Consider the following 25,019-nt stretch of genomic DNA (forward strand, 5'->3'; position numbering starts at 1 on the left):
GCGGCACCCTTCACCCTGGGCCAGTGCCAGTGCTGCGTAAAGTCTTTCTCCCCACTTTCCCACCGCTCAAGTCGTTGGAATGGGAGGCCCAGGCTCCCACAGCGAAGGCAGGACCAGGTAACAGTGACACAGGCAGGCTCCAGTGGTTGAGTCATTTTATTGGACCTTTAAGTATTGTTTGGGGGGGGGGAGCATTCCCTCCATCTGGTTAGGGTCGTGCAGGGGCGACTATTCTTAGGCTCGGTCCCCAGAGCACAGACTGGACTAAGCCCCCAGGACCTCCTATGGAAAAATGGTGTAATACCTGGCCACTTTTGTCCGTGATTACCAATAAAATAATCATAATAAAAAGTCTCTGTTCTGACCACTGTTCAGGTCTTCCTGCTAGAACAGAAGTGTGCAAGGCTCTTAAGTATATATGCAGAGTCTCATCTTAGCCTCAAATAGTGCCTGTCCCAGTTTGCTGATAGTTTGCTCAACTCAGCAGATGCAAAAGGGCTGGCTTGTTCTCCTTTTGATTTCTTCCACAAGGTCTTCTCTTCGGACATCCACCTGGCCAGGATGGGGAGAGAAGGTGGTATGAGTATCTTTGACTCCACTGCTCCTAAGTACCCACTCCTTCCTCTAGTCATCAGGCTTGGCTCAGCCGGGAGCTGGAATGCAGGCAAAAAGATAGTGCTTCTTGGAGAAGCCAGAGACACTGGGTATATAGATGGAGATGGGACTCCCTACCGTGACCACAGTAACAGGTTAACCCTTTGGTCTTTTCTGAGATGGTACTAACATGAGTGCCAGGCTTTTACTCAGGTCTTGAATGGGGATGGACTGCCAAAATGTTATACATTCCCCATCCCTCAGCTTTCCTGCCTACTTACGTACCTCTTCCCTGCTGGCCACTGAGCGGAGCTTGATGACCCCGTCCTTGAGCTCCTGCTCACCAATGATGGCCACCAGTGGGATGCCTGCCTCCTCACAGTATTGCAACTGGTTCAGCAGCTTTGGGTTCTTCTTGTAGAGCAGTTCTGCCTGCAGGGGACAAGGGTGGAAGATGAAGGCTGGTTTCTACTGTCCTCAGGGACAACCTCCTTGGAGCCCAAGTGCTTTTAGCTCTCCTACCCGAAGTTGCCATGGATGAGCTTTTATTTAGTCTGTTCCCAGCACTCCCAAGTTTGCTGCCACCCTGGGGCTGGCCTCCTCTACCTTGATCCCAGCATCCCAGAGCTCTGAGACAAGCCTCAGTCTCTCCTCCAGCAGCTTCTTCTGTGCAGATGCCACAAGCACCTGTGTCTCTGTGGTCCGTACCTTCTCCTCCAAAGCCTGGGGAAGGGGCAGGTAAGAGTCAGAGAGCTGGGCTACCTTCAAGGAGCAAACACAGCAGGCTGTTGTCAGGATACTGAGAGATCAGACCCAACTGCATGAGCTCCACCAGGACAGGGGCCCAGTCTTCTCCCCTAGCAACGGGGCATAAGGTAGCTCCTAGAAGATGTTAAGAAATGAACTGACTGGTTCGTACCTATGACTTGCCAGAACAGATAATGTAGGGCAAGGGCAAAGGTGATTTATGTACAATAACTTAAAACTTGTCTCCTTCTAGTACCTTAAGGGTCCAAAAGAACATTCACACAGAAGCGATACTGTGAGTTCACCCAGTTCCCACTTACAACATGTCTGCCCAGGCAAGAGGCTGTGCCTATTTAATGCTTTGGCCACAGGGCCCAACCCAGGGTGTGGGTGGACGGGGGAAAGGGACAATGCTTCTGCTGCCCCTTGTCTTTTTCTGGAAAACTATTTTCATAGATTTTTTTTTTTTTGGTAAGATTTTATTTCGCACAGAGAAAGAGAAGGGAGAGCAAGCACAAGCAGGGGGGAGTAGCAGGTAGGGGAGAAGCTGGCTCCCTGCTGAGCAAGGAGCCCAATGTGGGGCTTGATCCCAGGATCCTGGGATCATGACCCAGCTGAAGGCAGCTTCTTAACAAACTGAGCCAGCCAGGTGCCCCTATTTTCATTGTTCTTAACAACATAAGATGTCTACTGGAACAGTGACCTTAACTGGGAAACATGGATGGTTTCCGCTCCAGAGGAAAGGATGGAAGCATTGGGATGATTACTGCTGGAGAATTCCCCGAGGGATGAAATGAGACCAGCCAGTTAAGAGCAGCAGCAAAGGAGTGCCTGAGGCCATGAGACCTTCCCTGGTGTCACTCTAGGGGCTAGAGAGTGAAGATATCCACCTGAAGGATCCCAAGGCCTCAGATACACGCTTACCACTTAGAAAGAACATCAAAGTAGTTAGGAGCAAGACTCTGGATTTAGACTGCCTGGATTCGAATTCTGACCCTGCTACTTAAAGAGTTTCACAACCTGGGGCGCCTGGGTGGCTCAGTGGGTTAAGCCGCTGCCTTCGGCTCAGGTCATGATCTCAGGGTCCTGGGATCGAGCCCCGCATCGGGCTCTCTGCTCTCTCGGGGAGCCTGCTTCCCTTCCTCTCTCTCTGCCTGCCTCTCTGCCTACTTGTGATCTCTGTCTGTCAAAGAAATAAATAAAATTTAAAAAAAAAAAAAAAAAAAGAGTTTCACAACCTTGGGCAAGCTGTGACCTGTAATGCTTCAGTTCCCTTGTCTAGAAATAAATAAAAGTAGCTACTTTCAGAGGGGTATGTAAGAATTTTACCGATAGCGTATGAAAAGCACTAAGCATGGTGCCCAGCACAGAATAGTAAAATATCAAGCATTCTGTATTCTAAAGATCTGGGTCTTTGGATATACTATGACTTCTGACAGTGCTCAGGGAAATGCAGAGACCCAGAAGAAAGGATTCTGTGAAGAAACAATGATCAAAGATCCATAAAGATGGCCTATAGTGGGGTATGAAATAACCATCTTTTCTCCATTTCTTTCCAAAGATGCTCCTTGACCAAAACAGTACCATCTGCCCCCTTGAAGATAAAACAAAACAGCTCACATGCCACCAGCTGCGCACCCCCAGGACATACCTCTAGCCTCTGCTCCACAATGGAAAAGATCCGCTCTACCCCAATGCTGAGCCCCACACATGGCACCTTGCGTCCTTTTGGGTCGAACATGCCCACTAGCCCATCATAGCGTCCTCCGGCAGCCACACTGCCCACACCCAAGGGCTCTTCCCCTGCCCGAACTGGGGTCTGTAGCAGCACCGCCTCATAGATCACCCCAGTGTAGTAGTCTAGGCCTCGAGCAAGGCTCAGGTCAAAGGAAATCTGTGGGGACAAGAGCACAGTCAGTACCAGATGAGGATCAAGGACCTGAAACCCCGGAGCTGAGCTATAGTGTCCACCCCAGCCTGACTCACCTTGTCAGCAATGCCAAACAGGGTCAGGTATTCAAACAGTAGTTTTAGGTCTCCTAGGCCCTCCAAGGCATGTTTGTTTTGGGACAGTTCAGGATCCTGGAGCAGTTGTTCCACAAGGGATACCCCACCTGGGGAGATACCATTTGTGAGCCAGACTGACTGACAAGAGCAAACAGGTAGAGGTGCTTTCTATCTTTTTGCCTAGACTACACATGTCTGCATGCGTACACACACACACACACACACACACACACACAGTTTTGGCCTAAGGTTTGAGGCCAGTTTGATGGCTGTTGGAGAGGCAGGGTCTGTTCCTTACCATGCTGCTGAACATAGTCCCCAATACGGTCAGCCACCTCGGGTGCGAGGCCCTTCTCTCCCACCATCTCGTTCTTTACTTCCTCCCAGGACACCTAGGCAGACAGATACCAGTAAGGGACTCCTGGGTAGTTCTCCACTGCAGAGCAAGTGTGGGCCCTCCTGAGGGGGCAGTTTTAGAGCAGAAGTTGCCTTTCATTCTGGGGCTAATCCTCCTTTTCTTATCTCATTTTACATTTCTCAGAGCAGGGTGGGGTCTGAGAAAAGAGTGAAGTGCTTAGGTCATTACCTTGTCCAGCTTGTCCACTGAGGAGCAGATGGTTCGGAACTTGCTATCAGGAACACCACATATGGCAAACATCCCATCGAGGATGCGCCGATCATTCACCTGCAGGGACCCAAGGCACAGTGAGGAGAGAATCTCTTTGTGTGACCATCAACAGTTTTGGTCACTTGGGCTACTGGTCTCTCTGCAGAGGATCTTCTCCTATGAGAAGCTAGGCCCGGCTTTGCCCTCCCAAACCCATCCAGCTCTGACCTTGACCAGGAAGTCGCCTATCTGAAGGGAACTCAGGATCTCACACATGATCTTCAGGCACTCTGCATCAGGGATCATGGGGTCGAATTGTCCGGCAATGTCAAAATCCTGCAGGGAGATGCGTAGGTACAGTGCTTAGGGTTTTAACTGTCTTAAGGGTCAGGCGGACAGACAGGGTACTGGGAGCTCTGCTTTTTCCCTATAAAGGCCTATCTACACTCATGCACACAACACCACCTTCATTATCTGTCAGAGCACCAACCCAGAGAATCTCCCAGCATTCTTGGGTCTCTTACCAGTCCTGGTTTCCCTTCTACTTTCCTTCATTATCTCACTCAGCTACTTTTCCTTATTTTCTCGTAGCACTGTGGGGGCAAATACATGGCCTTAGTTCTTAACAATTTTCTCTTTATTTAGAAGCTCTGCCACCACTCTGGATGACCTGTTACTTCAAATCCAATCTCCCCATCCTTTGCTGTGATCCAATCGCTGTGGTTTAACATAAAGAAAACTGGACCAAGAGTTCAAAGCCTGACTTTGGCTTTCTTATCCCTACCATCCCTTAACCTTGCTGAGTTGCAAGTTTACTCATATGTAAAATGGGGAGAATAATCCCTATCCTCTACATGAAAATACTCAAGTAATCTAAGGATTAGCACTATCTGGTGCATCCAGTTTGTTCAAGACACCATGAGTACCCAGGAGATTCTACTAAATTGAGGGAGGGCCAAGTTCCCTGTCATGCCCCACATACTCACACACTGATAGAATTCCCGATACCGGCCACGGGTCATGGCTGGGTTATCTCGCCGATATACTTTGGCTATGTGGTAGCGTTTAATGTTGGTCAGTTTATTCATTGCCAAGTATCGAGCAAAAGGAACCTGATAACGGTTAAGGAGAAAGCCCCTCCTCATACAGTCTGGCAGCTGATTATCACCACCAACAGAAGCTGGGGTCTAACCTTTCTCTGTGTGTGAGTAAAACCACAACCTGTAAGATTAAGAGTATTTCTGAACATCAGAATCAACTTTGTTCACACAGCAGAAGTCTCAAAAAGGTTAGGGTCCCTCTCTCTTTGGTTAGTGTCTCCCCTGGACTATGCTGAGCATATGAGGGGGCCAGGCAGATATGCCAGAGAGCAGAGAAAGGTTTCCATGTAGGATTTCTGAGCAGATGATTCTCTGACAAAGCTTGGAGATAAAGGAATTGGACTGTTGGTCAATTAAAGAGAACTCTGTCCACTGGACAGGTCAGGGGAGAGAGATTCTGGAGCCGAGGGATTACTGAGTTGGAACTGGTTCCCAACATAAAGCTGAGCTCTCACTCAGGATTCTGAAGACTTTTAAGGCTATGCTCTGTTTAGCTAAAGTCCCATTCCTGGTTTAAAGAAATAAGTTCCCTGATCATAAGCATCATATTTAATCCCACCTATGTGTGGCTATCCCCAAATCCGAGGCTAGAAATAGCCCCAGCCCAATGAGAACCAACTGATCCAAAGTACCAAGAGACCAAGTTTAGAAAGATACGGTGAGGTCATAGCGAAGGGACAGCAGCTCTCCACCCTGGTCCTTCAGGTCATAGATAAGCTTAGAATCTTCTCCATACTTTCCAGTCAGTGTTTCCTGAGAAAATACAAAGGTGGTCACAATGATAAATATAACAATTTAAAAGGAAGTTTTTTTTTTTTTTTAAGATTTTATTTATTTATTTGACAGAGATCACAAGTAGGCAGAGAGGCAGGCAGAGAGAGAGGGGGAAGCAGGCCCCCTGCTGAGCAGAGAGCCCGATGCGGGGCTCAATCCCAGGACCCTCAGATCATGACCCGAGCTGAAGGCAGAGGTTTAACCCACTGAGTGACCCAGGTGCCCCTAAAAGGAAGTTTTAAAACAAAACCCCACCATCCTAACATGACTGACTGCAACCTGTCTATACTTCTGCTCTCTATCTCAATGCTTATGTATTTGATGTTAACTATAATTGAAAGGACATGCAAAGTTCATTTTCTGCTTTTTTACACATTTCCATTTTGTGACACAGCTTAAGTATTACCTTTTTATTTAAAAAAATTTTTTTTTAAAAGATTTTATTTACTTGACAGAGAGAGAGCACAAGTAGGCAGAGAAGCAGGCAGAGAGAGAGGAGGAACCAGGCTCCCCGCTGACCAGAGAGCCCGATGCAGGGCTCAATCTGAGGACCCTGAGACCATGACCTGAGCCAAAGGCAGAGGCTTTAACCCACTGAGCCACCCAGGCGCCCCTGAAGTATTATTTTTAAAAGCTGAGTAATACTTTGGTGAGAAGCAGCTCTGTATTTCTTTCCTTCCCAGTGTTCCACCGTCAGTTGATTAGGTTATTTAAAAACAAAGTTCCATAACATTTCAATAAATACACTTCAGTATAGTTTTTTTCCTTTGGAATATACCTTTTTGAGAATTAATTCCTAAGATTGGATTATTAGATCAATGAAATGTTTTTATGATGCTTAAAGTTTGAACAATGTCAAAAGGCAAAACTGAAATAGTAGTTCTTATCATGTGATGGCTTCAATAAGGTGATAACATATTTTACTTACCAGACTGGAAAAGTTTAAAAAGCCTGAAAATTCCCAGTCTAGAATTAGAAACATTCATATATTTGGTCGGTATTATGGGCTGAACTGTGTCCCCTTCAAAATTCATATATTGCAATCCTACCCCCCAGTAACCTCAGAATGTGACTATATTTGGAGACAGGGTCTTTAATAAGAGGTAGTTAAGCTAAGTGAAGGTGGGCCCTAATCCAATATAAGTGATGTCCTTACGAAAAAAGGAAAATTGGACACAGGCAGAGGGAAGATGATGTGAAGACACTAGGAAAACATCATCTACAGCCAAGGAGTGAGGCCTGAAACAGATCCTTCCCTCATGGTCCTCCAAAAGATCCAATCCTGCTGACACCTGATCTTGTACTTCTAGCCTCCTGACACTAAATCTGCTGTGTAAGCCGCCCAGTCTGTGGTACTCTTTTTTTTTTTTTAATAAAGATTTTATTTATTTATTTGACAGAGAGAGATCACAAGTAGACAGAGAGGCAGGCAGAGAGAGAGAGGGAAGCAGGCTCCCCGCTGAGCAGAGAGCCCGATGCGGGACTTGATCCCAGGACCCCGAGATCATGACCCGAGCCGAAGGCAGCAGCTCAACCCACTGAGCCACCCAGGCACCCAGTCTGTGGTACTCTGTTCTGGAAGCCCCAGCAAACCAAGAGAATTGGTAAATAATAATGAGTACAGTCTTTTGATCCAGCAATTTCATTTTTGTGAATTCACCCTGCAGATGAATGACCACCAGTACCAGACATTGTTCTTAAGCAATGAATATACATCAGTGAACAAGACCAAGATACAGTCCACACCCTCATGGATCTTTCCTACTAAGGAGAAGAGAGAGGCAGTACACTAAGGCAAGGAAACAAATTAAGAGATAAGCTCAATTAGTGATAGCTGCTCTAATGGAAATAAAACTGGTCAATGTGATAGACAACGGATACTTTAGACAAAATAGTTGGAGAAGACTGTTCGAAGAATGGCAGTTTAGTTGAGATCGGAAATTAAAATCTTTAATCTCTACTTTAATCTGAAATTAAAGTCAAACAAAGAGGGGCGAGGGAGTTCAAGAAGAGGTAAGGGCAAGTACAAAGGCCCTGAGACAGAACCATATTTAGAGGGAGGGGATAGGGAGAGGGTGGTTGCGTTATGGCCATTGGGGAGGGTATGTGCTATGGTGAGTGCTGTGAAATGTGTAAGCCTGGCGATTCACAGACCTGTACCCTTGGGGCTAATAATACATTATATGTTAATAAAAAAATCAAGAAAATTAAAAAAAAACCCAAACATATTTAGAATGGTCCATTTATAGAAAGAAGACCTGAGTAGCACTGGGGCCAAAGGGAAGAATAGCACAAGATGAGGTGGGAAAGTAAGGCAATGGCCAGATCATGTAGGGCCTTGTAAGCATAAGCAGAGTTTGGATTTTGTTATAAATGTAATGGTTTTAAACAGGGAGTGATGCAGTCTTTTTTTTTTTTTAACAGTAAAGAACTGGAAGCAATCTCAGGGTCCATCAACAGGAGACTGGTTACATATTTATTCTTTATATATATGGTTTGTATGTATCTCAAAAACATCTCAAGAACAGGTACCAGGGAATTCATTGTAGACAGGACCATAACAACGTCCTCTAACAAGGGCCCTCTTTTGGAAGCCATCAGCCATGACCACAGCAAATAAAAAGCAGGGCCTCTCCTTCTAAACCAGGCCTGCCTCCCTTCTCACTGGAGAAAATTCTGGTCTTTGTCCCCAACAGGAGAGACACCTCTCACTCTCTTACCATCTTCTTTGTTGTTTATATATCCACTCTCCCACCACCCAATTTCTCCTTACCAATCCCTCACCTTTAGTTCAAACACAGGCGTATCAATTACTTCTGCACCATGACGCTTGAAGCAGCTGACAATTACATCAAACACCTTCTCCCGAACAGCCATCTGCCGGGGACTGTAGTCTCTTGTACCCTTGGAGTCCAAATTGGCCAAAGAACCAGGGATGGGATTTAAAAACAAACAGGAAACATTCAGGTCAAAAATACAAAAGCATGACCTCGAGGATGACAGATATAAGCACTGCCCCAAACTTCTTTTCCTATGGGCTAGGAGTTGTAAAGTAAGCACAAACAATTCCCTAGTAATTATCACACCCATTTGCTAACACCCTTCTAAATTCCATCCCCTTTTTAGTGTGGTTCTATCTTCTAGAATTCTTAGAATACTGTTTTCTTTCTTTCTTTTTTAGAACACTATTTTCTGAGAAGTTTTCCTAAAAACTCTTTTTCTATGATACCAGAACATTTCCCTTCCTATGAGAAAACACATACCTGATGACAGGTATATAACCAACTCAAACTGGCTTAGCTAGTTGAATTTCAAAGTTTATAAGTAACACTTATCCCCAGCATAACTTAAAAAAAATTCTAATACTATTTGCAATAATAAATGCTAATTAATTAATTAATACTACTTAGCAATAAATACTAAATTATAATAAATACTATTCTCTAATCTGCTTCTAATAACCCTATGACATAGGCTGGGCAGATTCCTTTTATGGATGAATTACAGGATATTTGAGAAGTTAAATCATTACCTAAGGCCACTCAGCAGGTTCGTGGCAGTCAGGGCTATAATAACACTGTCCTTCCAGATCAGAGCTTCTAATCTGGGTGTTTACACCCTACCCTCAAGTCTTTGGTCTCAGGACCTCTTTAAACTTTTACTATTAAGGACCCCAAAGTGGATTATACCAATCAAAGTTTATTGCATTAGAAATTAAAACTGTGAACATTTAAGAATATTTATAGTTCACTTAACACATAGTAAATCCATTACACGTTAACATAAATAACACTTTAGGAAACTATAACTACTTCCCAAAACAAAAAAATTTGGTGAGAAGGGTAACGCTGATTTACATTTTTGCAAATCTTTAACATCTGGCCTAACAGAGAACAACTGGGTTCTTATATATGCTTTGTGCATTCAATTTTGTTGTGATATGTTGTTCTGGTTGCATAAAGAAAATCTAGCCTTACAAAGATGTGTAATTGTAAAAGAAGAATTTTTTTTTTAAGATTTTATTTATTTGACAGACAGAGAGGAAAGTAAGTACATGCACACAAGCAGGGGGATCAGCAGGTAGAGAGAGAGGGAGAAGCAGGCTCCCTGCTGAGCAGGGAGACTGCTATGGGGCTGGACCCCAGAACCCTGGGATCATGACCTGAACTGTCGGCAGCCACTTAACTGACTGAGCCACCCAAGTACCCAAGAAGGAATATTTTAATAAACTTTTTAGCTAACTGTAGATAATCTTCTTAAACTAAACCAAAATCCAAAAAATGGTAGTTTCTTAAAGATTGGTTGCAGTGTGGAATAGGAACTACATCAGTGAATTTTTCACACTGTTACATTAAAATACACTACTTATATATGGTACCCAGAATTCACAGAGACAGAAAGTAGAACAGTAGTTACCTTGGGGCTGGAGGGAGGGTAGAGGGGGAAGTTACTGCTTAATGGGTATAGAATGTCAGTTTGGTATGATGAAAAAAAGTTCTGGGGATGAATAGTGGTGATGGTTGCACAACAATGCAGTGTGAACCTACTTAATGCCACCACACTGTACGCTTCAAAATGGTTTAAAAAGGGGTGGCTGGGTGGCTCAATTAGTTAAGCATCTGCCTCTCCCTCTCTGCCCACCCCTCCTCCCAGGGATCTCTCTCTCTCAAATAAACAGATAAAATCTTTAGAAAATGGTTAAAATGGCAAATTTCATGTCACATATATTTTACCATAATTTTACAGATATCGATTACTCCATCTTGTACTCTGAATGAATCTTTTACCCATGTATTATTTTATACCGTTATACATCAGTCATGTGGAAAACACTGGGTCATTGATAAATTATACAGATCTTCTAAATATTTACACACTTCACTATATTAGAAAACACCTTTGTTAATATCAACACAGATCTCATTGGGAAAGTCACTACTAGATTGGGAAGCTGTCTACATGATGGGGAAAGATAGAAGTTCCCTAAAATCCTAACTTTCACCTGAATGCTTGAATTTTGTCAATGGCAAAAAATATTGTCAGATGTTGTCCTTGAGGTGACAAAGGTCACTTCATTCATTATCCAAATCTTTAAAACTGCAGTTCGTCTTTCAGTTTTTCTTTCAAATAAAAAAGATGTTCTGGGGTGCCTGGGTGGCTCAGTGGGTTAAAGCCTCTGCTTTTGGCTCGGGTCAAGATCTCAGGGTCCTGGGATTGAGCCCAGCATTGGGCTCTCTGCTCGGCAGGGAGCCTGCCTCCTCCTCCTCTCTCTGCCTGTCTCTCTGCCTACTTGTGATCTCTGTCTGTCAAATAAATAAATAAAATCTTAAAAAAAAAAAAAGATGTTCTGTGAAAACAGTAGCTAGGTAGCTTAAAGTCATGCAATAGCACAAGTGTTTTTCCTGCTCTGGAATGCAGCAGAAGTGCTTTCTGTATTCTTGCCATTTCATCACACAGAATACTAAAAAAGAGAGTACTCAAGGGTTGAGATTCAATAAAATAAGCAAATTTTACTGTTATCAAGGACATTCATAAGCAAAACTGATTTTTTTTTTTTTAAAGATTTTATTTATTTATGATAAAAAACCATGATACTGGGTTTTCTGTTAATATAAATCACACATCAAGAGACGCATTTCAACAAACTAAAGTGGAAACTAACTCTCCAGTATAATCTCACTTTCTTTTAAAATAGTATAGGGACGCCTGGGTGGCTCAGTGGGTTAAAGCCTCTGCCTTCAGCTCAGGTCATGATCCCAGGGTCCTGGGATCAAGCCCCGCATCAGGCTCTGTCTGTCAAATAAATAAATAAATAAATAAATAAAAATCTTAATAAATAAAATAGTATAGAAATTTTCAAACACACATTATAGGGAAGAGTATCATACACCACCATGTTATCTATCACCCAGTTTTTTTTTTTTTTTTCATGTGTCAGACTTGTTTATTAATTTAAACAAAAACATATGACTCCCATTACACAGATAATTCTAAATCTAGTTTGAAAATCAAATCAATCAAGAAGTATCTGTCAGGAGACTACGTACCTACCTATCTTACTACACCAAAAGTAAGGCTGTCCTCTTCCCAGAATATATGGATAATGAGCAATCAACCATCAACACAGTGGATGTGCTAATATTTGGGGAAATACTGGAAAACTATTTGTTAAAAAACAAATTTCTCTAGACATTATCTTGCCCTTGCAAAAGACTTGCAGATCCAGATGAGAGAAGTTTAGAAAAGGGGTCTTATTTAGTCCAGAAAATCTTCAGAGTATGATACAGTTCTGAGCTAACCAGATACTAAAGAACCTTCATAAGAACAAGTAGGCTTGGAAACCACACAGCCTCATTTTGAATTAACTTGCTTTTGTCAAAGGTGTGGAATTAATGACCAAGTACCAGGCATTTCTGTAATGTACCCAATGCCAAATGACTACTGACATTCTACTTCCTACTATAATGACTTCTTCTTTTTTTTTTTTTTTTAAAGATTTTATTTATTTATTTGACAGAGAGAGATCACAAGTAGACGGAGAGGCAGGCAGAGAGAGAGAGAGAGGGAAGCAGGCTCCCTGCTGAGCAGAGAGCCCGATGCGGGCCTCGATCCCAGGACCCTGAGATCATGACCTGAGCCGAAGGCAGCGGCTTAACCCACTGAGCCACCCAGGCGCCCTATAATGACTTCTTGATTCAAGGCAGGCGGGAGGCGTAAAGAATATTGTGAGCTGTAAAATAAATTGTACTCCAATGACTGCATCTCTAAAGATAAATCTTGTTTTTTAACATGAGAAACTCACTGAATCCAACAAATGCTGATTAGAGCAAAGGTAGTGTGAGTAAAACTGGGGTAGGAACCCTCTAACTACATTAGGAAGACATGAAAGAATTAGTCATTCTAAGAGAAGAATCATTTTCCCACTAGTTCCACTGTTATGGATGATATTTTTGTGAGCCTGGGCCACCTTCTCCAGCGAATACTGAGAACCTATTACAGGTTTCAACCAACCAATTTCCATTCCAGCTTGAAGGGCTGCTGCAAATTGCCTAAACTCCTCCTTAGTTGATGAATACAGAGCAACTCCAATTATACTAGATTCCTTTGCCATGGTGTCCCGTGGGTTTATTTCAATAGGACCTCTGCTGCCAACAACTATTACTCGTCCTCCATATGACAGAAGATTCAAATCATTACTAAGATTTACATTAGCTAACATTTCAATGATCACATCAATTCCTTTTTCACCAACAGATTTCTTAATTTTATCAATATAATTAGGTTCTCTGTGATTGAACACTTCATGGGCTCCATTTTGCAAAACAATATTTTGTCCTTCCTCAGTACCAGCTGTGCCCAAAACCTTTAAGCCGTAAGCTCTGGCAATTTGGCATGCTGCTAGTCCAACTCCTCCACTAGCCCCATGAACCAGAACACTTTCTCCAGCTTTCACACGGGCACTGTGGAGCAGGGCTCGATAAGCAGTAAAATAGGGAATACCAATGGCAGCTCCTTGCTTCAAGTCCAGTTTTCCTGGTAGCGTGTAAACGGTGTGATCGGCTGCCAGAGCATACTCGGCATAGCCCCCTGAGATGGTGCTAGTAGTGAAAACCCTGTCACCTTTCTTGAAAGTGGATACATTATCTCCAACAGCTTCTACTATGCCAGCCACATCGGAACCAGGAGTATAAGGTAAGAGTGGTTTTCTACTGTAAGTACCAGAACGAATGTATGTTTCCACTGGGTTTATACCACATGCATGGACTTTGATTAGAACCTGATGGTCTGTTGGAATTGGTACTGCCATATCCGACTGGAGTTTCAGCACTTCGGGTCCACCAAATTCAAAAACTCGAATCGCTCTCATCAACTTCTGTCCAGTTGCCATGGTGATCCGGTTCTAGAATGGGGAAGCAAAACCTGCGAAGGCTAGCAAATTCCATGAAAAAGGGTATCACCCAGTTTTGATAACCATCAGTGTCTGCTATTTTTACGTTATCTAAGGTCCAACTTTTTTTTTCTGGAGTATTTTATTTTTTAAAGAACTTATTTATTTGTTTGTTTATTTATTTATTTATCAGAGAGAGAGAGAGAGAGAGAGCACAAGCAGGCAGAGTGGTGCGCAGAGGCAGAGAGAGAAGCAGGCTCCCTGCTGAGCAAGGAGCCTGATGCGGGGCTCGATCCTAGGATCCTGGGATCATGACCTGGGGGGAAGGCAGTGGCTTAACCGACTGAGTCACCCAGGCGCCCCTTTCCTGGCATATTTTAGAGTAAATCCAGACATCCTATCAGTTTGTCCCTAAATATTTGTCATTCGCTAAAGCAGGAGGTTTAAAAAAAAGCCAAAACACTAAACTTCCTTTATTACAACCAACAAAACAAACAGCAGCCCTTTCATATCATCTAATAACCAAGCCGTGTTTAATTTTCCCCAGTTGCCTCAAGAATACTATTTTAGGGTTGACTTGTTTGAATTAGATTCTTTTTTTTTAAGATTTTATTTGTTTGACCGACAGAGATCACAAGTAGGCAGAGAGGCAGGCAGAGAGAGAGGGGGAAGCAGGCTCCCCGCTGAGCAGAAAGCCTGATGCGGGGCTCGATCCCAAGACCCTGAGATCATGACCCGAGCCGAAGGCAGAGGCTTTAACCCACTGAGCCACCCAGGTGCCCCTGAATTAGATTCTAAATGAAGCCCATGCACTGTATTTGTTTGTCTCTTATCTGTTTAATCCACAACAGTTTCCTTTCCTTTTTAAAAAAATGTCATTTATTTGTTAAGAAAATTGAATAATTTGTCCTAAGGAACTTTTCATATTCTGGATTTCATTAACAGTGTATACAATGTGTCATTTAATACATTCCTCCATCTCCCATATTTCTGGTAAACTGGTAGGTCAAAAGGCCTGATTAGATTCAGGTTCAATTTTTCTTGGCAAGAATATATATATATATATATTTAAAGATTTTATTTATTTATTTGACAGACAGAGATCACAACTAGGCAGAGAAGCAGGCAGAGAGAGAGGAAGGGAAGCAGGCTCCCTGCTGAGCAGAGAGCCGGATGTGGGGCTTGATCCCAGGACCCTGGGATCATGACCTGAGCCGAAAGCAGAGGCTTTAACCCAGTGAGCCACCCAGGCGCCCCAGCAAGAATATTTCATAGGTGGTGCTGTGTACTTCTTATTGCATCACATCAGGAGAAACATAATGTCTGGATGTCCTACTTTTAGTGATGTTAAGATTGATCATTGGGTTTAGTAAGGCCAGCCTGATCTGTCACAAATTCCCCATTAATTTTTCAGTAAAGAGTTTGAAAAACTATTGATAATCTTTGTAACTTTACATTGTCTCTTTCACCTCTGAAATTAGTTGTGTGTAGAAAGGAATAGCTCAATTAATTTAGGAGCCCAAAGAATGAACCTAAAAAGGTGACACCTTAACACAAGGAAGACCCCTCTCCTTTGAAGTCCAATTTCACACACATTTACTGAATTATCTGTTCAGTTCCAGACACCAGTCTCAGACTCTCAGGGTAAATAAACTATGTTATAAAAGTCACCAAGAAATACAATAGTAGATATATATATATGAAGTGCCAAGGGAACCTAGATGAAATGGTAAATAGTTCTGCTTATAGAACATACAAAGAATGACATCTGAACTCCTCCTCTCCAGGAGGAGACCACGGTAGTAATCTCCAACGGATTTCCACTCCACTCTACTCTCCTGTATATTTGGGTCTACTAATCAAGTCTTTTTCTAGTCCCTGGAAACCACCAGCGTTCTTTTCTCCTTCAGGATTTCCATACTGTACCCGAACCTATCTTCCTCATGCTCTCCCCCTGGCTACCTCCCATTCATCTTAGTCAGTTAGTATATCACTTCTGTGAGGCTTTTTCAGACGCTCTAGTTCTTATTTGTCTCAGAGAATGCTTATCATTCCTTTATATCATTTATCACAATTTATAATTACATATTCAAGAGTGGGATTATCTGTCCTAAATCTGTTTCCTTCAGTAGAATGTAAGCTCTATGAGGGCAGGCTATATTGTTCACCATGGCATACTCACATACTATGGTGCTAGGCACTTAGGAAACACTCAGTAAATATTTACTTAATGAAAGAAGGAGTAGCAGTAGCTGGCATACTCCCCTAAGCACCCAGCTGGTCTAGTTTCTGCCATCACTTTGCTATCCCAGAATGACTCAGACTCCAATTCAGCCCAGCTCCCAGAACAACTGTTCAAGGAAGCAGGGGCATCCACCCTTGGGAGTGGGATTAGGGGCTTTCTCCTTAAAGGAATTATATTTACCTTGGGGGTTTTGAGCACAAACTTCTGTTTCCCTTCATCAGGGCCCAGCTGTGCCTTGAGTTTCAGTAGTTTTGCCACCTCCTCCTCGATCTGTGGACGTAAAGTAGGTGCTGAGCTATCACGTCTGTCACTCCCTCCTCTCCTCGGCCATTCATTCAGTATCCCTCCCTCATCAGAATTTGAGGCACATTTTTCTCCCCAGGCCCAGCTTTGCTTCTCTCGGGTCCTACCCCGCCCACATCCTCAACCAGGCCCTGCTTCTCCCTTCCCCGCCCGGTCCCCTTTCCCACATCTCTCTTCTATGCAGACCACCCAGCTCTATGTCCTCCCTGGCCCTAACTTTGGCCTCTCCCCTGCCACCTGGGTCGCACCTGCTCAGCGCTGGCCTTCTGCTGCTTGAGGCCCCGCACGCGCTCTCCCTGAAGTCGCACTAGCTCCTCCAGTGCTGCACGTTCTGCCATACTGCGGCCAACCGGCACTGAACGCTGTCTAGATCAGCCTTCGTTACCGCAGCCTCACCACGGACAGCTTCCGGCTATCGAGTCACTGGCCCGTACGCCTAGAGAGCCTCCGCCGAACGCAACAACCACTTCCGGCTACTACCGGAAGTGTTGAAGCTGAAACGGAGCCCGTGAGGTCTAGAGCCGCCTTTCAGTCTTTGGAAGATGCGGAAGTGATCGCTTTTTCGCCGGTGCCACGGCTAACCTCTACAGCGGTCTGCACCCTCACTGGGGTGGGATCCGACGTGCCTCGTTCCCAGGTCCTTTGGCTCCTGTCTCGGAAAGACGGCCTCCTGTTACACGATGCCCTCGTTCGGACTCCGGCACAGGAGGGCCTGGGCTTCACTGTTTAGCCAGCTCCTGCGACCGTCCGGTTTTGTGTGCATCAGGGAGGTACATTTTCATAGTCAGGTGAGCCAGACTGAGTGGTCTGTTGCGGCAGGATATCCAGGTCTGAAAGCATGGACTCGCAGCGGGCAGTCCAGTAGTACAGTCGGGTTTTTTTGAGTAGTTTACCGGTACTGAACTAAGCATTTTAGATGCTTTGTCATTTAATCCTCATAGCAATCTTGAGAAGTTGGGATTATTTCCATTTTACTGTTGAGGAAACAGTCTGCAAGGTTAAATGACTTATCTATGGATACATAGTAAGGGAGCATTTTTAACATAGGTCCAACAATCCCTAATGTGAACCTCTTGGAGTTAAACACATTCTTAAGCAAAGTATATAAATAGTCCCATTAAGTGAGGTGACTGAAGACCACAGGTAGACTGAGTTCACATTAGAGTTTACCTCAAAATAAGCTTCCCGCCCCCCAAAAAGAAACACCAAAACAAACCACTTTGCGGTTTTAGAAATTTTGGGATTTTGGAATTGCAGAGGAAGGGCTGTGGACTTGAACTGCCATCCTTTGGAGGAGACAATCCGCCAAAATAAGGAACTACCACACTCTCTATATTTCTGGAAGGGCATACAGCCTGCTCCTAATAAACAAAATTACCAATTCAGTTTTACTTTGGTAAAGACCCTAGCAGATCCTTTGTGCTATCCTGAACAGCAGGGTTCAGATCTTTTGTTACTAATTTTCAGTTACAGCATCCTACCAGTCTGATTTTTTTAGTTCAGTTTGGATATCCATTCCTATTCTCTCCTCAACCAGGCATGTTGTGCGTTCCCTTCTGTCTTTAGGTTACTTTTTCCATGTCTCTAAGCCTAATGACCATTGCTTCTGTATTAAAAATTCATGTTCATGTCTTTGCTCTTTGAGTTGGAACTAAGAATTGGATATCATACTAATTCCTACTCCCAGATGGTTGGTGGCAGTAGTGGTAGGTTGTTCTGTGCCTTCATTGTTCTTGGGTGCTTAAGCTTTTCCAGACATTTAAAAAGTCCAAATACAGGGTATACATTTAAAAACTCCAAATATTGGGGCACCTGGGTGGCTCAGTGGGTTAAGCCTCTGCCTTCGGCTCAGGTCATGACCTCAGGGTCCTGGGATCGAGCCCCACATCAGGCTCTCTGCTTGGCAGGGAGCCTGCTTTCCTCTCTCTCTCTCTCTGCCTGTGTCTCTGCCTACTTGTGATCTCTGTCTTTCAAATGAATAAATAAAAAAAATCTTTTAAAAAAACCCTCCAAATATGATAAAGATGTTATCTTATGTGTATTAAGTATATACTGCAAATATGATGCATGTTTTGGAGGGAGGCGGAGACTGAAATGGATAAAACAGTGTTCAGGTTGTCTGTTGCTCAAGACCAGAGGTCTTTTCAGGTCTGGCCATAGGGCGAGAGATGTCCGAGGTCTGGCCAGTCTTGTGGCTCACATCTCACATTCTATTTTCTGCCAGGTTTCAGAGGCAATGTTAACGTCCCAACTGAAACCACATCAAGAAAAATCAAATTTTATTATTAAGACACCAAAGGTAATGCCCTTTACCCCACCCTGTCCTATTAGAGTGCCTTGGAGGACTGCCCTCTGCTCTGCTTGTCTCTTCCTAATCCATCTTAATGTCTTTTAAGATTAGTTTTTAAAAAATCACTATTCTAGAGATACTGATCAGGCTCAGTCAACTGAACTCAAAGAGATTTCAACTTCCGACTTTCAATTACAGATGTTGTTTAACCCTTTGTCTTAAATGATCTTGTTTCTTGTCTGTGTTTTCACCATGACTACTTTGGGTTTCTAGGGCACCAGAGATCTTAGTCCCCAGCAGATGGTTATAAGGGAGAAAATTCTTGATATGGTTGTTGGCTGCTTTAAACGTCACGGAGCAAAGAGATTAGATACTCCAGCATTTGAACTTAAGGTAAGAAGAGAAAAGAGAGTGCTGGAACTCCATTTTTTTACTTGCCTTCAGTTTCCCAAAGAGCTTTTAGCCTGTGTTCTGGAGTCCTCCTTTGAACTGTGGTGGTTTTCATTTGATCCCTGCAGGAAATGCTCACTGAGAAGTATGGAGAGGACTCTGGGCTAATCTATGATCTGAAGGATCAAGGTGGAGAGCTGTTGTCCCTGCGCTATGACCTTACTGTATCTTTCTGAGTGTTAGGAGACTGACATCTCTTTCCAAACCCAGAGGGTTTTCTTTGACAAAAGGGACAGCAGTGCCTCTGGGATCCCATAGGTCTGTTTGCATCAGCCTTTACTTCCAGTTTTTCCCAGAAGGCAATTCTGCCAGCAGAGCCTGGCCTGAAACATTAATTTAACTTTTATTGTGTATCAGACTCCCATGAGGAAGATTGCAGAAATACAGATTTCTGGCCCTTATCCCCAGATATTAATTCTGCAGTCTAACAATCTGTATTTTAAACAGGCACTGGGGTCATGAAGAGGTGGGTGGTTCTCAACCTATACTTTAAGAAACGTTGGCATTTAAAAAAAGAAAGAAAGAAAGAAAAGAGGAAAAAAAAAATTGACATAGAAGTTTCAGGCAAATCCAGGTTTTGAAACTTGACTATTTTGAAATGGTTGAAAATTGATCTGAATGGGAAGGAATAGCCCATACTTGGAGTTCTTGGGTCATTTCTATCTCATTCAGTGGGCAGCAGGTCAATTTTCTCTGCTTTTTTACTGAACTTGAACTTTTGCTTGATGGGGTTCCTTCATTCATTTATATATATTGAATGTCAAGCACTGCTAGACCTTGGGGATAGTGGGAAACAAGACAGAACGTCCTTGTTTTCATCCTAGTGGGTGAGATCTAATTGGTAATGGCCCAGTTCTCCCAAATGTCTGTACACTGGGCCCAAGCTTTGGATGCAGTATGCTTTCTCCTTAACCTCTTTATGTGAGGTTCCTTTTGCTCGTTATCTTGCTATGAATAAAGTGAAGAGGATGAAACGCTACCATGTTGGAAAGGTGTGGCGGCGAGAGAGCCCAACCATAGTCCAAGGCCGCTACAGGGAGTTCTGCCAGTGTGTAAGTGACCAGCATTGATACAGGTTTGGGGATCTGCAACCTGGGAATTGGCTGCTCAGTGAAGATTTTGTTTTTCCCCTTTTTCTTTGTTGCAGGATTTTGACATTGCTGGTCAGTTTGACCCTATGATCCCCGATGCAGAGTGCTTAAAGATTATGTGTGAAATCCTAAGTGGGTTGCAGTTGGGGGACTTTCTCATTAAGGTAAGACTAGGGCTGAGGACTGAGGGGAGAAGTCTGGATTTGATCTGGGTGCCCTCCTAAAACATAGGTGACTCCAGCCCTTAAGCCTGTAGACCTGGGACGTTCTCAGTACAGCTGTTGTATTTCATCTATATAGTGATGCTGTGGAAATTATTTTCTGTCCTTTTTATGAGACAGGCTAACAGGGACTGCCCTTGTTTTGAGGGAAAGGGCATGGAGAAGGCACTGGGCTATTTCCACTGAGTTCACAGGTCAATGATCGGCGGATTTTGGATGGGATGTTGGCTGTCTGTGGTGTTCCTGAAAGCAAGTTCCATGCCATCTGCTCCTCAATAGACAAACTAGACAAGGTAAATAAAAAGACATGCTTCAGTAGACCATATCAGAATCTCTGCGCTGCCCTCAAATCTGTACCCCTAGAAAAAAATAAGGAGACAGTAACTGGAAATGAGCTTTCTCTGGGGAAGGTAAGGAGATATTCTGAAGCAAGACCTGAACTTTGTTGTGTAAAAGCTTTGTTGACTGACTGCATTTTCTAAGTTGTCTCCGACTTTGTTGAGTATAGTGTTAGCTAGTCGTGACATTTCCAGTTAGATGAAGAAGGATCTTGGAAGTGGGCTAATGTTTGGGTATTTGTGCAGATATCATGGAATGATGTAAGACATGAGATGGTGGCAAAGAAAGGCCTGGCTCCTGAAGTGGCTGATAGAATTGGTGACTATGTTCAATGTCATGGTAAGAACCAGCGTTTTCAGAGCTATTGATCGAACTGAGGGGGAGGTATGTACAACTCCTATCTCTGAAACAGCTCCTTTCTTTCTTTCTTTTTTTTTTTTTAAGATTTTATTTATTTATTTGGTGGAGAGAGAAATCACAAGTAGGCAGAGAGGTAGGCAGAGAGGCAGGCAGAAAGAGAGGGGGAAGTAGACTGTCTGCCGAGCAGAGAGCCCAATGTGGGGCTCGATCCCAGGACCCTGAGATCATGACCTGACCCGAAGGCAGAGGCTTAACCCACTGAGCCACCTAGGTGCCCCTGAAACAGCTCCTTTCCAAAGATAAGCTAAGTGCCAGAGTCTGGCCTGAATTTAATTTCCCTTTTACTTAGTGTAATAACCAGTTTATGTCTTCAGATGGCAAAGGCAGAGGAGGAGAGTCTGGTCATAAGAGATCAGGACTTTTTTTTTTAATGACTCTATTTTTAAAGTTTTTGTTTATTTATTTGACAGAGAGAGAGAGAGAGATCACAAGTAGGCAGAGAGGCAGGCAGAGAGAGGGGGAAGCAGGCTCCTCGATGAGCAGAGAGCCCGATGCGGGGCTCAATCCCAGACCCTGAGATCATGACCTGAGCCAAAGGCAGAGGCTTAACCCACTGAGCCACCCAGGTGCCCCAGGATTTTTTTTTTTTTTTTTTTTAATAAGAAACTGAGGATTAGCTGGAGCATATTAAGAATAAATTTAGGTAAAACACATCTGGGTGAAAGCACAGACCTTATTTCTCCCCATATGTCTCCCCAGGTGGGGTATCCTTAATAGAGGAAATGTTCCAGGATTCTAGACTATCCCAGAACAAGCAGGCTCTAGAGGGCTTGGGGGACTTGAAGCTGCTATTTGAATACCTGACTTTATTTGGAATTGCTGAGAAGGTAAGCTGAATTGGGAGGGGACTTCCTGGTGAACTTTGGGGTTCTTAGTGTTCTGAATCTTTTTTGGACTTACTATAGTCTTGTTCTCACAGATCTCTTTTGACCTAAGCCTAGCTCGGGGACTGGACTACTATACTGGAGTGATCTATGAAGCAGTGCTACTACAGACCCCAGCTCAGGCTGAGGAGTCCCTCAATGTGGGCAGTGTGGCTGCTGGTGGACGCTATGATGGGTTGGTGGGCATGTTTGACCCCAAGGGCCACAAAGTGCCATGTGTGGGGCTCAGTATTGGGGTGGAGCGAATCTTCGCCATTTTGGAACAGAGGATAAAGGTAGGTCCTAGGTAGGGGTGGAGTGGAGCTGGAGACTAAAAACTCATGTTTGTGGATGTACAGTTGGACTGTTTTCTGATGATTCTTTATGTCTTTTTTTTTTTTTTTTTAATTATTGATGCACAGGAGGTTGTTTATTAGTTTTACTTTCTTCTCTCTCTTTAATCAGACTTCTGGTCAGAAGATACGGACCACAGAGACCCAAGTGTTTGTGGCTACACCACAGAATAACTTTCTTCAGGAACGGTTGAAGCTAATTTCAGAGCTTTGGGATGCTGGGATCAAGGTATAGTAGAACTGATATCCAAGTCATCTGGGTATGTGTGGCCATTTAGGTGGCCATTTCTACCTGATGCCCAAGGCGGAACTCAAAACCTTCCTACTCTTCACTAAAGTGTCTTCTGGTAGGAGAGCTAGCTCCTTACTTCTTTGTAAATGCTTGAGGAGTGTGGTCACTTTTAAGCCTCTTATTCTGTCTTCACCCTTTCCAGGCAGAGCTGCTGTATAAGAACAACCCGAAACTACTAACTCAACTGCACTACTGTGAGCACATGGGCATTCCATTGGTGGTCATTATTGGTGAGCAAGAACTGAAAGAAGGTGTAATCAAGCTTCGTTCAGTGGTCAGCAGGGAGGAGGTGAGTGGGGGAATAGAAGGAACCAAGTGTTTTTACCTTAGATTCTTTTTTTTTTAAGATTATTTATTTATTTATTTGACAGAGAGAGAGAGAGAGAGATCACAAGTAGGCAGAGAGGCACACAGAGAGAGAGAGAGAGAGGAGGAAGCAGGCTCCCTGCCGAGCAGAGAGCCCAATACGGGACTCGATCCCAGGACCCTGAGATCATGACCTGAGCTGAAGGCAGAGGCTTAACCCACTGAGCCACCCAGGTGCCCCTTTACCTTAGATTCTTTAAGAAATATGTATCTTATGGCTGAGGAAATATCTTCAGGGTTAATAGTGATAGAGATGAATGAAGAGCCACGCAGGCAATCCTTTAGCCAGTTAGGGTTAGGTAGGTGGGCAGAAGGACAGATGAAATTTTTTTTTTTTAAGATTATATTTTGACGGAGAGAGAAATCACAAGTAGGAAGAGAGGCAGGCAGAGAGAGAGAGGGGAAAGCAGCTCCCCACTGAGCAGAGAGCCTGATGTGGGGCTCAATCCCAGGACCCTGAGATCATGACCTGAGCCGAAGGCAGAGGCTTTAACCCACTGAGCCATCCAGGCACCTCTGAATCTCTTTAGTCTTAAGTGCATACATTCTCTAGTTCAGCTTGAAGCCCATGCTTCTTCCTACTGGTTAAATAAGTAGTGGGAACAGATGCAGGATAAAATGAATTTGGAAATGCAGTGACTAAGAAGCTAGTTTTACTGTCTGTAGTTTGTCACATGAAGGTTCTCTTACATTACAGGTGGCCATTAAACGGGAAAATCTTGTGGCTGAAATTCAGAAGAGACTATCTGAGTCTTAATCCTTGCCTGCTTGCCATCTACTGCTCTTTCTAGAAGGTGTTTCTTCTAGGACTGAGTTCCCGATGGACTTCACAACTGCTGGCCAGGATGAGTGACAAGTTCCTCTGCCTCCTCCATCCTTTCTGGGTACAGAACTGTAGGAGGCCCTGAGGATTCCTGGGCTAGTGTGAGCAGCTATTCTGCATGGGTGCAGGTGGCTGGTATGTGGAAGAGGCATGCTCTAACTGCAGAGACAGATGGCAGATTTGAAGTGCCATTGAATGCTGCCAAGAGGTGCTGAGATGTTTGCTTTGAGCAAGGCTCTAGGAAAGTTGCCTCAGGCTGAGACCATTGAGATCAGAAGTCAGATACTTAATTTTCCACTATGGCTTCTGACCAAATTTGGGGAAATTTGTCCACAACCTGCCCTTGGCTTGTCCAGGGAGTTTTGGGAGACAGCAAGGAAGGGGCAAATGGCTGCTTTCTCCTTTGTTTGAGGACAAAGATGCTGTCCTAAGGGTATAGCAGTGCTCATTTTGACATGTAATCTGTCTAGTCCATCCACTCTTAATAGAGTGAGGCTGTCTTTATAGTAATCTTGAATGTTGAATTCAATAGGTGACTGACAAAATGGTCTAATCTTTTGAGATTTTGGAGATCATTTCCTGTGCCAGAATTATTCCTTGACTATATTCTATGTTCTCCTATGGAGGTGGCTGTTCTAGAAGTGTTTGGATAATACATTAAATAAAATATTAAATGTAGTAGTTTGGATGATTTGTTATCAGGAGATTGTTTTGCATTGGCTGTAGAAAATGCTGGAGTGTACACTGGAGAATTCTGAGAGCTAGGAGCAACCTCCGGGGTGAAACTTCTGTATTAAGTGAAGGGAGCAGTCACAGTTCCCCAGTGCTCCCCACTGTCCCTTCCTACCCAACTTGGAGACACAGTCATGTCTAAATCAACATATAGTGAACTGTCTGCCAGAGTTCGTCACCCTACGGCTGATGACTGTAGGCTGATGACTGGCCCTTCCAGTCCAATCATGTTGACTAAATTGTGCCCTATAGATTGAATGACTATAAAGTTCCCCCCAGAAGGAAAGATGAGTTAACCGAAGGGTGATAACATTGCTTCAAAAATAAAGAGACAGTGTGCAAAAAATGCTTTCTGTATATGCGCTGGGGAGGCTGCAACTTTTAAAAACACTGGTGTCGGGGCCATATCTTTAGTGCATACAGATAAATGGGGCAGCTGCAGGCCCCTGATAACCCACTCGACCCTAAAGAAAATTTAGAAACTCTTGGCAAACGCACGCAAAATTGATTAGAC

General features: G+C 43.8%; 3 protein-coding genes across 4 annotated transcripts; 1 reads left to right on the plus strand and 2 right to left on the minus strand.

Annotated features, from left to right (window-relative positions):
* Window positions 1-138: 138 nt before the first annotated feature.
* On the minus strand, window positions 139-16,682 carry HARS1 (histidyl-tRNA synthetase 1). The gene is made up of 13 exons (XM_047730502.1): window positions 16,514-16,682; window positions 16,143-16,232; window positions 8,614-8,733; window positions 5,713-5,808; window positions 4,942-5,067; window positions 4,184-4,291; window positions 3,935-4,033; window positions 3,647-3,740; window positions 3,328-3,455; window positions 2,993-3,235; window positions 1,201-1,317; window positions 880-1,026; window positions 139-552 (listed from the first exon to the last, which is right to left on the minus strand). Exons 1-13 carry the CDS (start codon window positions 16,601-16,603, stop codon window positions 481-483), a joined length of 1,530 nt encoding a protein of 509 aa, XP_047586458.1. The 5' UTR covers window positions 16,604-16,682; the 3' UTR covers window positions 139-480.
* On the minus strand, window positions 12,509-13,928 carry LOC125100352 (quinone oxidoreductase-like). The gene is made up of 2 exons (XM_047730509.1): window positions 13,607-13,928; window positions 12,509-13,453 (listed from the first exon to the last, which is right to left on the minus strand). Exons 1-2 carry the CDS (start codon window positions 13,715-13,717, stop codon window positions 12,725-12,727), a joined length of 840 nt encoding a protein of 279 aa, XP_047586465.1. The 5' UTR covers window positions 13,718-13,928; the 3' UTR covers window positions 12,509-12,724.
* Window positions 16,683-16,741: 59 nt separating the features above from the next.
* Window positions 16,742-24,063, plus strand: LOC125100349 (histidine--tRNA ligase, mitochondrial). 2 transcript variants are annotated; one of them, XM_047730503.1, is made up of 13 exons: window positions 16,743-17,053; window positions 18,490-18,564; window positions 18,829-18,948; window positions 19,074-19,169; window positions 19,932-20,057; window positions 20,153-20,260; window positions 20,512-20,610; window positions 20,902-20,995; window positions 21,776-21,903; window positions 21,996-22,235; window positions 22,405-22,521; window positions 22,727-22,873; window positions 23,648-24,063. In XM_047730503.1, the coding sequence occupies exons 1-13, from the start codon at window positions 16,946-16,948 to the stop codon at window positions 23,705-23,707; spliced, it is 1,518 nt and encodes a 505-aa protein (XP_047586459.1). In that variant the 5' UTR covers window positions 16,743-16,945; the 3' UTR covers window positions 23,708-24,063. The 2 variants fall into 2 exon arrangements, with proteins under 2 accessions (XP_047586460.1, XP_047586459.1); XM_047730504.1 differs by lacking the exon at window positions 18,490-18,564 and having other exon boundaries at window positions 16,742-17,053.
* The last annotated feature ends 956 nt before the right edge of the window (window positions 24,064-25,019 follow it).

This window comes from Lutra lutra, chromosome 5 (genome assembly GCF_902655055.1).
Source record: "Lutra lutra chromosome 5, mLutLut1.2, whole genome shotgun sequence".
NCBI classification, from domain to species: domain Eukaryota; kingdom Metazoa; phylum Chordata; class Mammalia; order Carnivora; family Mustelidae; genus Lutra; species Lutra lutra.